The 13,701-nt window shown below is 40.9% G+C and overlaps 1 protein-coding gene across 1 annotated transcript in view; it reads left to right on the top strand.

The window, feature by feature from the left end:
* LOC308099114 (cytoplasmic phosphatidylinositol transfer protein 1-like) overlaps positions 1-2,078 on the top strand; it is a 52,407-nt gene extending 50,329 nt beyond the window's left edge. Inside the window, exon 9 of the mRNA XM_080447716.1 lies at positions 1,963-2,078. Within this exon, the coding sequence (XP_080303842.1) occupies positions 1,963-2,027 (65 nt within the window). The 3' untranslated portion in view covers positions 2,028-2,078. The remainder of the gene's footprint in view (positions 1-1,962) is intronic.
* The last annotated feature ends 11,623 nt before the right edge of the window (positions 2,079-13,701 follow it).

Raw genomic sequence — 13,701 nt, 5'->3', positions numbered from 1 at the left:
TTTGTGAATCCTGAAAAGTAATAGTTTTGGACTATAGTTTCCACCCGATAATCCCCAAAAATACATCAACTAATTAAGCCCTATTTTATACTTATACACTACTCTGAAGACAAATGTTGACAGATCTTTGTACTTTTACTTTGGTACTGTAAGTACAGCATATTTTGATTCCAATACCTTTTGTACTTCTGCTTCAAATTTTAAGTAGAAGAGTATTTTAATATTGTCGTACTGCTACTTTTACCTAAGTAAAAAAAAAAATCAGAGTACTTCTTCCACCACTAGGGGACGAAGAATAAATCCGAAATCGAGGAGGAGGAGGAGGAGGAGGGGGGCAGGCAGCGGTCCAGGTAATCACTATTCACGACTGCCTTTCAGGAAAGGGCAGAGAGGTTGTCAGGTGGCAGAGAGGGCAAACAAAGCCAAGAGACAAAGTGTTTGAATCATATCGAGGGGGCAACCGGAGCCATTGTTCAGGCTAAAGGCTAACGCCATTAACCACTTATTTAATAACAGCCCTGGCTGGGCTATACCCGCAGCCTTCACAATGAGGTTCACACGGGGGCCCGCGGTGCTAAATCTCCTTCCTTCAACCTGCACAGTATATATAGTATAGCTGTCATTTCGTCTCCCCCACCGTAACCTAATGGACCATAATGACTGCTTCATGTGTCTGCTTGGTGCAAGTGATTTGACTGGCTCAACCCACCCCCCCCCTTTTTTATTTTTTTGGCAACTTGGATATCGCCGATGTCGGGGTGGAAACCTCATATGTCCAAAACTGTTACTTTTCAGGATTCAAATTCAAAAATGACAAAAGTAGCAGATCTACAAGCTCGAAACGCGTCGCTTCGCGCCGCGTTTCGAGCTTGTACATCTGCTACTTTTGATGCTTTCGTGTGACTCTGCGGTATGATCAAGTACGGCGTTAATTTACGAAAAAAGATATAATAATTGAGATATGGAGATACAAGATTCCCCCCCCCCCCCCCGACAGCGACTATATGCATGCAGATTAGAACTGGGGGTCGAACAGAACACATATCGCTGCCTCTTTCTTATGCAGTTACTGAAAAAACTACTTTTCTTCTTCCATTCATGCAATTAAATAGCCTTTTTTTATTTGAAAGAGAGAGAGAGAGAGAGAATCATAAGGTTACTGTACTGGGGTCCGACAGTCCACACATTACTTGCAATTCAATGCATATTTTTTTAGGAACCTTTGTCCCAATATAATAGTTTAATTCAGGAATCAATTCAGGATTTTTTTATGCATACAGCTTTGTCAGATTTGACAAACCAGCCAGTGGAGATCAAACAGCTGTCCCCAACGTACAGAGTGTGTTCTCACATTTTGTTACAAAGAAAAAGAAAAACTCATAATTGCTCAGTCTTAACCCATTCAATCCTGGAACGGATCTGTCATTTTAGATTTCCGTTCAAAAATAATAGCAGAAATACGAGGTCAGAGTGCCTCACTATGAGCTTATTGTTTGTCACAGTGTTATTGTTTTTACTGACCTTTCAAAAACAATTCTAAGCCTAACCATGTACATATTTATATGCTTTGGTGGACTGCAGTTTGTAGAGTCTGCACAAACCACAAACACCTCGAGCTCAGGTCCACAACACATGCTGTCGTGCACCTCCGAACTACAAACTATCAGTGGTGTAAAGTAATTAAGTACATTTACTCAACTACTCAAGTACTTCAGTACACTTTTTAGGATGTTTTACTTTACTGGAGTATTTCCCATTTTCAATAGCACTTTTCCTTCTACTCAATACATCTCAGAGGCAAATATTGTACTTTTACTCCACAACAATTATTTGACAGCTTTATTTACTTTGCAGATTTAGATGATCAAAAAACATATATTAACCACTTCAGCCCTATATATATATATATTTCAGCCATTTGAAAATAGCCGATCTGTGAGCTTGTCGATCATCTATTTTCAGCAAAAGCTTGCCCCACCTTCATCACCTTGCCTGTTGAAGCAGAGAAGGCCTCCAGACAGAATTAGCAGAGCTCCACCAGCCCAGCCTATATAGACGCAGGAGCCCATCACTGATGGAGCGTTGAAGTCATGGATGATAATGTAGGCGTACCAGCTGACAGGGATGATAAGCAGGAGGCCGGCCAGTATCCTGCCTATCCCCGCTACCAGGCTGAACTTGGAACTGGAACTGCAAAGATTGAGGAGCGTGAGGCCGGTGATCAATATGCTGATGATGAGCATGGCCTGAGCAGCGTGCACCTCAGATGGGCGCACCATCAGGGTGTCGTAGTCGTTGTACACACAGGTCTGGTAGGTGTTGTAGTCGTAGTAGTTGTACCTGTATGTAATCAGCGGAACACAGGTCATCCAGAGGCCCACTTGAGTGCTCTGTGGAGTAAGAGAGAATAAGAGAGACAAGAGAGATTTAGCTTAATCTGAGGATATTTTATAAGCGGGCTTGGAATTCTGATGTTTTTATTTTTCTTATAGTGACTGTAAAGAACGTTTCAGAGCATACTGGCCAGCGTTAGCCATAAAGGGATAGGTAGACCGTGGCAGGATGCCCGGAAACCCATATAGGGGGATAAACGACCTATTCAATCGACCTCCCCATATATGGAGATCCCCATATATGGAGACAACTGACCTACCCAAGTCTGACATAGGAGACTCTTTCCTAGAATTCTATACATGGAGATAATTGACATACCCAGCTCTGACATCAGACACCCCTTCCTGGAGCCGCAAAGCAGCAAAACAAGCCATGGGTAGCAGGCTTTACAACCCATATACCAACTAGAAAAAGTTGGTCTCCCACCAGGTCAGGTAGGTTATTGCGGGCCTGCAATGTTCGGAATTCGCCAATCAGGATGGAATATGAAAAATCGGACGGAACCGTCTTGATCACTTGACTATAAAGATAATGTGTTTGTGTACCGATTTAAATGATGTTTGGAAAAAAATTGTAGGAGTAGTATAAAAAAAAAAGTTTTGCAAAATTGGGCCGGCGCTATAATAGGGCAATGTTAAAAGGGTGGCATTTGTTCCTCAATGTAGCGCGAATGTCAGTGCAAAGTTTCACCGCAATCGGACGCTGTGTTCATGCTTTGTGGCCTTTTGTTCAAAACGGGCCACTCCTGCAAACTTAAGATGTGAATCTTAGCCAATTCGGATGGAATATGAAAAATCTAACGGAACCGTCACATGACTATAGAGATCATGTGTATCGATTTGCGTGAAATTTGGATAAAATCTGAAGGCTTAATATCAAAAGATTTGTTTTACATAAGTCAGCCTCCTGGTGGCGCTATGAAAGGCCCTTTTTTTCTTCTCTTGTACATATTTTTCACTCTTCATACCAGTAACCTGTAAGCTGATTGTATGATGTTCTGTATAGTAGTGTGTATATCTGTCTGTCTCTTATATGTCATCATTATTTGTGTGCATGGGGACCAATACAAACTAATAGGCGAGTGCGCTCCGGTGCGCTATTTCCGAACGCACCCTTAAACAAGCTCAGTGCTTAATGAGTCTTCCAGTTTAGTAGACCTTGTATTGTGAATTTGTACTTCCATGTACTGTTGTTCTCATGTCTTACTAAATAAAGTACATCAATCAAGTACATAAATCAGATGTGAAAAATGCTGGGCAAAGGTTTTTCCTTGGCCTCTAGGGAGTGTGCAAACAAAGTTTTACACAGATCCAGTTATATGTAAAAACACGAATAGTGCCACCATGAAGCTGATTTGAACATTTTCAAGGGGCATTTCTTCCTCTAGTGGGAATGTGTGTGCAAAATGTCACAAATTGCACGCTTTGTTCATGATTTGAGGCATTTTGTTCAAAACTTTGGAAGCCATTTTAGCCAATCAGGATAGAATTTGAAAAATCTGAATGACCGGTTTCATTTCCGGTCCCACTAATTCTCCTTCTCCCTAGACTACCAAGGGCATCTCGGTTTACTTCCTGCGTGGATACCATCACAGCGGGTCTTGAGTCCGGTTTAAACAACCAGCCGACTATTTGGTGTTTTATAGACGTGCACCCTCGAGTCTGACATGAGAACACAATGGCCACTCTGTGCATATAGTCAATTGTCCTGTTTTGATTACCAGTGTGGGGCCTTTTGTGAAAACTGCCCATCTTGGAGCCACACAGCACGCAATGCTGAAAAGGAGACCAAGGAACAAACAGAGTTTTTGTACAGCAGCAGATCCCATTCTAGGAAGAACAGAGAGAAAATAAAAGGTTAGAGACACCAGATAATTTAAAATGAGTTGTAATAAATTGACATTAATTAAAGACTAAAGGAATGGTCTATTGAAATCATACATATAGGCTTTGTTTTTTCTACTTTTAATTGTTCACTATACATTTGGCTCTTTGGAGCATATTTATTTTATTTCGGCTCAGTAGCGAACCACACCGGAAGGGAACGCCGTTAGCGATAGTTAGACAAAATGGCTAATTAGTAATTAAACATTTGCCACTTACTATGTCTTTGCAGTCACTCGCGGTAATGTCCGTATTCCATACAGTACTTAGCCAACCCAGTCACGATCATAAGTCAGGGGAACAATGTAACACCTCATACGCACACCAGGCTCCTCTACCAACCAACCCCCAGGACAGAATTATCACCTGGCTGTTTCCTAGGCTGTGTGTTTTCCACTTCCTGTCGATTTGATCCAATGAAATCCAATGAAACTGGTCAGATGATCCAATGAAATCGACAGGAATTGGAAAACACACAGCCTAGGAAACAGGTGAATACAATGTTGGTTACATCCGACACACCCAATATGGGATTGCTTCCCTAATGGTTAAAACATTTCAGCTGATGCCATAGCAATTTGGTCATGTGACAAAAATGGATAGTCTCCTAGACATTGAGTTAGAGGAAGTTGTGGTGGCTGACAGGCAGCATCAGGGGGCAGAGATGGTGTCAGCAGCAGGCAGTTAAAAATCGCTAGATAACGATAGAAAGTAATAAATGATTTCTTTTTTAACACGCATCTTTTAATTATTATCATTACAAACTAATGAAAAAAAACTATGTTGTCAAGGGGGCATTTTTTTTTATTAAAGTACGGAATATAAGCTTTCATATGATGTATCATTCATTGAAATTGGAACATATTTGAAGAAGATGTGACCATTTGAATCTTGTTGAACCTTAAACCCCAAAGAAGAGAAATTGCCTTGCAAAGATCCCAGAGTTTTCAACACCTCAGTGGCCCAGAAATGGGTGTGACAATGGGAGGTACAATAGGTACTCAACTCCACCCCTAATCCCACCCCTAATCACTCCCCCACCCCTAACCACTCCCCTACAGAGGTGACAGCTAACACTAGGTGAGCTGTCAACACTAGAAACACTTGACAAGACAGACCTGCTTTAAAATGTCTAAATGTACAGTGAAACAGTACGATTGTATGTATCTTTATGTGGCAGCTGGACATAAACCAGGACAAAATTCCCAAAGGAAAGAATAAAGTAACCTAGAAGAACTCTGACATTTTTAAGCCAGTAGATCATCTGGGGAAAAAAATCTGAATAAAAAAGAGAGGAGAATTGAACTAGTTTGTTTTTTTAGGTATTTTATACATAGGCTATTTGAAAATAGACTATCTACAAGCTCACAATGCGCATTGCGACGCGTTGTGAGCTTGTAGATCAGCTATTTTCAAACATTTTAGTACTTTTACTTTAAGTATATTTTGATGCCAATACTTTTGTACTTTTACTTTGATTGAACTCAAGTAACATTTTGAGCACAGGCCTTTTACTTGTAACAGAGTATTTTTATATTGTGGTATTGCTACCACCGAGTGCTTCTTCTACCACTAAATTTGACCCACTGGTAGTCAACTATAGTCGAGGTTTACCGATTAATAATACCTGGTGTTTGCATTTCTCCATTTACAACTCGTACATCTACATAAACGTTCAGATTTCAAATATAAAGTTCTTATCTCATGGCCACGGGTGTTATAATTATGTACGTGCCCTCATAAGTACCCATATCTTCCGTATTGTTCAATGAAAAGCATTTTAATCCGATCGGCGGCCATTTTCGCATAGAGTTATAATGTATCAGAGTGCAATACACCCCCCAACCGCTACGGCCGCGTAGTTGAAAAAAACAGAGACAATGTGTTAATATGAAAAAAAAACGAAAGAAAACTCAATTAATTTGCTGTTTTCTACCCTTTCTCAACTAGCGAGTTGATCCCCAAAGCACCCGCTCACAATTTTCAAAACATTTGAATATAAATCTTCTGGGGATCTTTTCAGATGGGGGGTTCCGCGACCAAACACAGATCAACGTTTTCCTTGACGTGAACATGTTTTAGAGCCACTGCACTACAGCAGTCAGTCCAGTGTCATTCAGTGAACGTCTTAAGACCATTATTGTCTCTTAAGGTGGATGTGGGAGATTAGTGATGCTTTACAAACTCATGCCTCTGTCTTGCCTTCAGTTGAAGCCACAATCCAGCATTTATTTTAACCACTTGAACCCTATTCTGGATTATTATATGATATTCTTTGATTGGGGGGGGGGGGGCAGTAAGAAATGTTGATAGGTCACTCTTGTCCAACCCGGACATTAGTGTGGCTGCGGTTCCAAAGGCAAAATTCTTTTTTTGGGGGGTTAAAACAAAAGGTTTGGTTGTTAAAATGTTAAAGCATTATATTCTGATTGTAATCATTTCTATAGACCCCTTAACAGACGACGTCACACTGATAAGAATATGTATTCAACAGGGGGTCCGTGACCCCGGCCTAGGCGGTCCTCGGAGTCATTGCAGGTGGGGCCACCCATTTTCTTTTCGGATTTTTGTTATGTTTTATATGTCTGACAATATGCATGAATCCAACATACTATTATAAAATGTAAATTGTGAGAAAAACTATAACCCCAACCCCCACTGTGTGGAGGACAGTAGCAATTTAGGCAACAGATAAGTTAAACAATATAGACAGTGTACATACTTCATATAATTACAAATGTGAATGATTCATAGATGAGCCCTAATAAAAAGCCTGTCAACAGAACCTACTGTAGCAAGTTCACACTTTTGAATTTTACTTGCGTAATGTCCTATAATGTGAACCACACTTCAAACCCACATATGTCTGAGAAAATGTCCTTCTTCTGCTGCATGTTTTTAAAAGTGTTGCATAGCGAGTGCTGACAACTTACTTCATTTGGTATTTTCGTACCTTTTATACTCTGGTTTTAACAAGAAACATGGACACTGCCATGCTCAACTAAAACGTTTTCAGACTTATCAGGATGAGAAAACAAAACAACCTAACCTACATTGTTGAATGAGAACAGGGTGGAGAGCAACTGTGGTTCTTTAAATAAGAAAATGGCAATTTCTCCTATGAAAGCAAACAGGCAGGTGCTCAAGCACTGGTTGGCTACTATAAGTGTGCACCTGATGGAGGCCCCTCATGCTACACAGGTTATAGGTTAAACTGCATTCTACACAGGGACTAGGGAGTCACTTGTAACGTTCCCAAAGACATTATTGCTGAATTCAGTCAGATGTCATGAAAGCTGTGAAGAACACACTGAACTACCATTCTGAGGTTTGGTGGCTTTCACACAGAACAGTGTTGTCTGGCATGTTGAAGTTATTTTTCTATAGTCAGGAGTTCTTACTTCTCCAAAACTGCACAGAGCTGGCTGACAATTTCAATGTCTGCCTTTTGAGCTGAACAGAATTTTAAAGTTCTATGCAACTTGGCCACAATGTACGCACAATGTACGCGCCATTCACGTTTAACAAATAAGAATATACATTATGGGGTCCCTGCTTCATCTCTCACTACTGATACCTCCAGTAATCACTGTAATTTCTTGAGAGTAGTCAAAACCCTTCAACAGAAAGGAGCAGCAGTCCCCCCGCCTAAGATTCGGGTTGGCGATTCCTTCATTTCTGACAAAAAATGTATGTCTAATGCTTTTAATTCGCATTTTAAAAGGGCGGGACACATTTTTTATGAGCAAAACGCCAATGCTCCTCAGCGAGGCGCCCAGGAAAATGCTGGCTCATCTGTTGTTCCGGATTTTAATTTTGACTTCTCTCCCGTCCTGGTATCGGATGTTGTGCATGCCCTGTCCACCCTAGACCCTAAAAAGTCTTCTGGCCCAGATGGCCTTGACCCTTTCTTCTTAAAATTATCATCGGCTGTCATTGCCCAACCTGTTACTGATATGTATCCACTCAATTTTACCTGAAGCGTGGAAACAAGCAAATGTTTCCCCTCTTCTCAAGGCTGGCGACCCTTGCGACCTAAACAACTATAGGCCTATCTCTAACCTCTCTGCCTTGGCAAAGATCTTAGAAGGTCAAGTATCAAAACAGGTAAAAGTTTTTCTTGATTCGCACTCGATTTTAAACCCCATGCAGTCAGGTTTTAGAGCAAAACATAGTACTGTAACGGCGTGCCTTAATGTTGTTGATGACATCAGGGCAGCCTTGGGTAACACATCTTTTTGTGCTGCCTTATTCATTGACTTGAGCAAGGCCTTCGACGTGGATCATCACGTATTAATCAAGGTCCTCTCTAATGCTGTTTTTTTTGTCACAACGTGCTTGGCTGGTTCAAAAACTATTTAGTTGGCCGCACACAGTGTGTTAAATTTGGCGATACTGTTTCTGATTCCATCACCCTTGAGAAGGGAGTCCCCCAAGGCTCCATTCTTGGTCCATTGCTTTTTCTGTTGTATGTCAATCATATTTGCAGTCAATCTAAGCATTGTAAGTATCACATGTATGCTGACGACACAGTTCTGTATTCTTGTGCCCCTTCACTTGATGTGGCAGTGTGAAACTTGGCCTCAGATTTTGTCTCTCTGCTGAACAGCAAATTGCTACTAAATGTCCAAAAAACCAAGGCCATGCTATTTGCTCCAAATAGTACTGTCATTAGCCCCTCAAACATCACTTTGGATGGAGTAACCATCCAAAGTGTTTTTTTTTCTTCTGCCTTACGGAAAAGGCTGGTCACTGGCCTTTTTATGTCGCAACTTGATTACGGCGATGCTGTGTACTACCGATTCGCCTGTTCCTCAACATTGGGCAGAGTTGATCCCCTTTTTCATGCTGCATTGAGGTTCATTACCAGCTCCACCGACAGGACACACCATTATATTCTGTACTCCTTAGTAGGATGGTCCTCCTTAGCATCTCGCAGGTTGCTACATTGGTATACTTTTATCTACAAAGCCATTCTTGGCAATTTCCCTTCTTATATTTGTTCAAAATTTTAACTAGTCCAAAATTCGCTTAACCTCAGATCAAACACTTGAATGCGCTACGTCATACCCAATACCAATTCATGATATATTGTTCTTATGAGTCTTTTTATTAGTCTGTTATTGGTTAGCTATTTAGACTCTCTCTGAGCCTCCTTGGTAGTAGGTTTTTGGTATTACGGATGTAATATGTTTGTCTTTTTCATGTCCTGTATTTGTTGTTACTGGCAGAGCTGTGTAACATTTATTTGCCTCTTCTCTTGGCCAGTGCACACTCGTAAAAGAGACTATGGTCTCAATGTGATTTTACTGGTTGAATAAAGGTTAAATAAAAATAGAAAATAAATAAGGGGTCATTGGCCCGGAAAACGCTGAAGACCCCTAATCTACGTAAAAGCGGATATACGTCATCCAGGCACGCAAACCTATCCATATATCCACCACTTTTGCCCTTTTGCCCACTTTAGTCCACACTCACTTGCAATTCAATGCATTTTTTAGGAACCTTTGTCCCAATAATAGTTTTGTTCTGCCCACCAGTCAATATTGTTTCCTTTGGTGTGTTATTTGTCATGACACAACAAAAAGATCCACAAACATTGTTACAGAGAGCTAGATCCCAGTCTTTTCAACCAAAACCAGAGCATTTAAATCCCTTGCTGCCATTTCTGTTGTTGTGCCAGGCAAGCATTGTCTGTAAGTGTGACTCTATTGATCACTAACTCCTTAGACCTGTTTGTTGTGTGTGAAGGTGATTTGGGATGTATTGTTCTTATGCTTAGATATTACACAGCCATGTGGGTTACTTAAGTAGCTGTTTAATCAGTCTTAGTTTTCTCTTGAGAGATTATTGTTGTATGGGATTTGGTACAGTTCATAATGCCTGTTAAAATGAACATTTACCTCATTGCTACAGTTGCCTACATACAGCATTTCCCATAACCATAAATGTATCCTACATTTATATTTACTTACCTCTACTCATTTTTATAAGTAACTGTACTGTTCTTTTTTTGTATGTTGTCTTTGCAGTTTCACTCTGTTTTTTTCACAACTACATGCACCTTGAGTTGAAGCATACATCCTGACTCGCATGTCCTCTGTGATAGACCATATTCACACAGCGCCCATATTGGAATGTAACATTGAAAGTGCCGCCACCCGGGGTGGCTACTTTCATTGACTTCATAGAAACATGGCCGCCGTGTGAATATGGTCTATGGAGTTTGGCTTGCTGTCTAATTGTGGTTGCTACACCTCGAAGGACTGTACAAGTTTCATTCAGGAATCAATTTAGGATTAATTTTTTTTATTTTTATGCATACAGCTTTGTCAGAACATTTCTGCCAATAATAATAATTAAGTGTCATGCATCATTCGTTGCCCAGGCAGACATATGGGCTTAAAGGACATTGATCAAACATATTGTTTCAGTCACAGTGTTATTGTTTTTACTGACCTTTCAAAAACAATTCTAAGCCTAACCATGTACATATTTATATGCTTTGGTGGACTGCAGTTTGTAGAGTAGAGTGCACAAACCACAAAAACCTTGAGCTCAGGTCAGGTCCACAACACATGCTGTCGCGCACCTCCGAACTACAAACTATCAGTGGTGTAAAGTAGTTAAGTACATTTACTCAAGTACTTCAGTACACGCTTTAGGATGTTTTACTTTACTGGAGTATTTCCCATTTTCAATAGCACTGGGATCTAGCACTTTCCTTCTACTCAACTACATCTCAGAGGCAAATATTGTACTACAACACAACAATTATTTGACAGCTTTAGTTACTTTGCAGATTTAGATTGTTATCACAAAACACACATTAACCACTTCAGCCCTATATATATATATATATTTCGGCCATTTGAAAATAGCCGATCTGGGAGCTTGTCGATCATCTATTTTCAGCAAAAGCTTGCCCCACCTTCATCACCTTGCCTGTTGAAGCAGAGAAGGCCTCCAGACAGAATTAGCAGAGCTCCACCAGCCCAGCCTATATAGACGCAGGAGCCCATCACTGATGGCACGTTGAAGTCATGGATGATAATGTAGGCGTACCAGCTGACAGGGATGATAAGCAGGAGGCCGGCCAGTATCCTGCCTATCCCCGCTACCAGGCTGAACTTGGAACTGGAACTGCAAAGATTGAGGAGCGTGAGGCCGGTGATCAATATGCTGATGATGACCATGGCCTGAGCAGCGTGCACCTTAGATGGGTTCACCATCAGGGTGTCGTAGTCGTTGTACATACAGGTCTGCTTGTACATGTAGGTCTGCATGTCAATCAGCGTAACACAGGTCACCCAGAGGCCCACTTGAATGCTCTGTGGAGTAAGAGAGACAAGAGAGATTTAGCTTAATCTGAGGATATTTTATAAGCGGGCTTGGAATTCTGATGTTTTTATTTTTCTTATAGTGACTGTAAAGAACGTCTCAGAGCATACTGGCCAGCGCTAGCCATAAATGGATAGGTAGACCGTGGCAGGATGCCCGGAAACCCATATAGGGGGATAAACGACCTATTCAATCCCAACCTCCCCATATATGGAGACCCCCATATATGGAGACCCCCATATATGGAGACAACTGACCTACCCAAGTCTGACATAGGAGACTCTTTCCTAGAATTCTATACATGGAGATAATTGACATACCCAGCTCTGACATCAGACACCCCTTCCTGGAGCCGCAAAACAAGCCATCGGTAGCTGGCTTTACAACCCATATACCAACTAGAAAAAGTTGGTCTCCCACCAGGTCAGGTAGGTTATTGTGGGCCTGCAATGTTTGGAATTCGCCAATCAGTATGGAATATGAAAAATCGGACGGAACCGTCTTGATCACTTGACTATAAAGATAATGTGTTTGTGTACCGATTTAAATGAAAATTTGTAAGAGTAATATAAAAAAAGAAAGTTTAGCAAAACCTCCTGGTGGCGCTATAATAGGGCAATGTTGAAAGGGTGGCATTTGTTCCTCAACGTAGCGCGAATGTCAGTGCAAAGTTTCATCGCAATCGGACGCTGTGTTCATGATTTGCGGCATTTTGTTCAAAACGGGCCACTCCTGCAAACTTCAGATGTGAATCTTAGCCAATATGAAAAATCAAACGGATCCGCCTTCATCACATGACTATAGAGATCATGTGTATCGATTTGCGTGAAATTTGGATAAAATCTGAAGGCTTAATATCAAAAGATTTGTTTTACATAAGTCAGCCTCCTGGTGGCGCTATAAAAGGCCTTTTTTTTTATTCTCATATTTTTCACTCTTCATACCAGTAACCTGTAAGCTGATTGTATGATGTTCTGTATAGTAGTGTGTATATCTGTCTGTCTCTTATATGTCATCATGATTTGTGTGCATGGGGATCTCATCTTAAACAAGCTCAGTGCTTAATGAGTCTTCCAGTTTAGTAGACCTTGTATTGTGAATTTGTACTTCCATGTACTGCTGTTCCCATGTCTTACTAAATAAAGTACATCAATCAAGTACATAAATCAGATGTGAAAAATGCAGGGCAAAGGTTTTTCCTTGGCCTCTAGGGAGTGTGCATACAAAGTTTTACACAGATCCAGTTATATGTAAAAACACAAATAGTGCCACCATTAGGCTGATTTGAAAGATTTCAAGGGGCATTTCTTCCTCAACCTAGTGGGAATGCGTGTGCAAAATGTCACGAAAATTGCACGCTGTGTTCATGCATTTTGTTCAAAATGGAGCACTCCTGCAAACTTTGGAAGCCATTTTAGCCAATCAGGATAGAATTTGAAAAATCTGAAAGACCTGTTTTGTTTCCGGTCCCACTAATTCTCCTTCTCCCTAGACTACCAAGGGCATCTCGGTTTACTTCCTGCGTGGATACCATCACAGCGGGTCTTGAGTCCGGTTTAAACAACCAGCCGACTATTTGGTGTTTTATAGACGTGCACCCTCGAGTCTGACATGAGAACACAATGGCCGCTCTGTGCATACAGTCAATTGTCCTGTTTTGATTACCGATGCGGTGCCAATTGAGGAAACTGCCCATCTTGGAGCCACACAGCACTGAATGCCGAAAATGAGACCAAGGCACACAGAGAGTTTTTGTACAGCAGCAGATCCCATTCTAGGATGAACAGAGAGAAAATAAAAGGTTAGAGACACCAGATAATTTAAAATGAGTTGTAATAAATTGACATTAAAGACTAAAGGAATGGTCTATTGAAATCATGGTAAACGTCCATCATACATATAGGCTTTGTTTTGTCTACTTTTAAATGGTTCACTATACATTTGGCTCTTTGGAGAATATTTATTTTATTTCGGCTCAGTAGGCTCAGTAGCGAACCACACCGGAAGGGAACGCCGTTAGCGATAGTTAAACAAAATGGCTAATAGTAATTAAACATTTGCCACTTACTATGTCTTTGCAGTC

The sequence above is a fragment of the Gymnoscopelus braueri genome, assembly GCF_963280865.1.
Source record: "Gymnoscopelus braueri genome assembly, chromosome: 13".
NCBI classification, from domain to species: domain Eukaryota; kingdom Metazoa; phylum Chordata; class Actinopteri; order Myctophiformes; family Myctophidae; genus Gymnoscopelus; species Gymnoscopelus braueri.
Note: the sequence above shows the minus strand (reverse complement) of the source record. Positions and strands in the feature narration are given on the sequence as shown.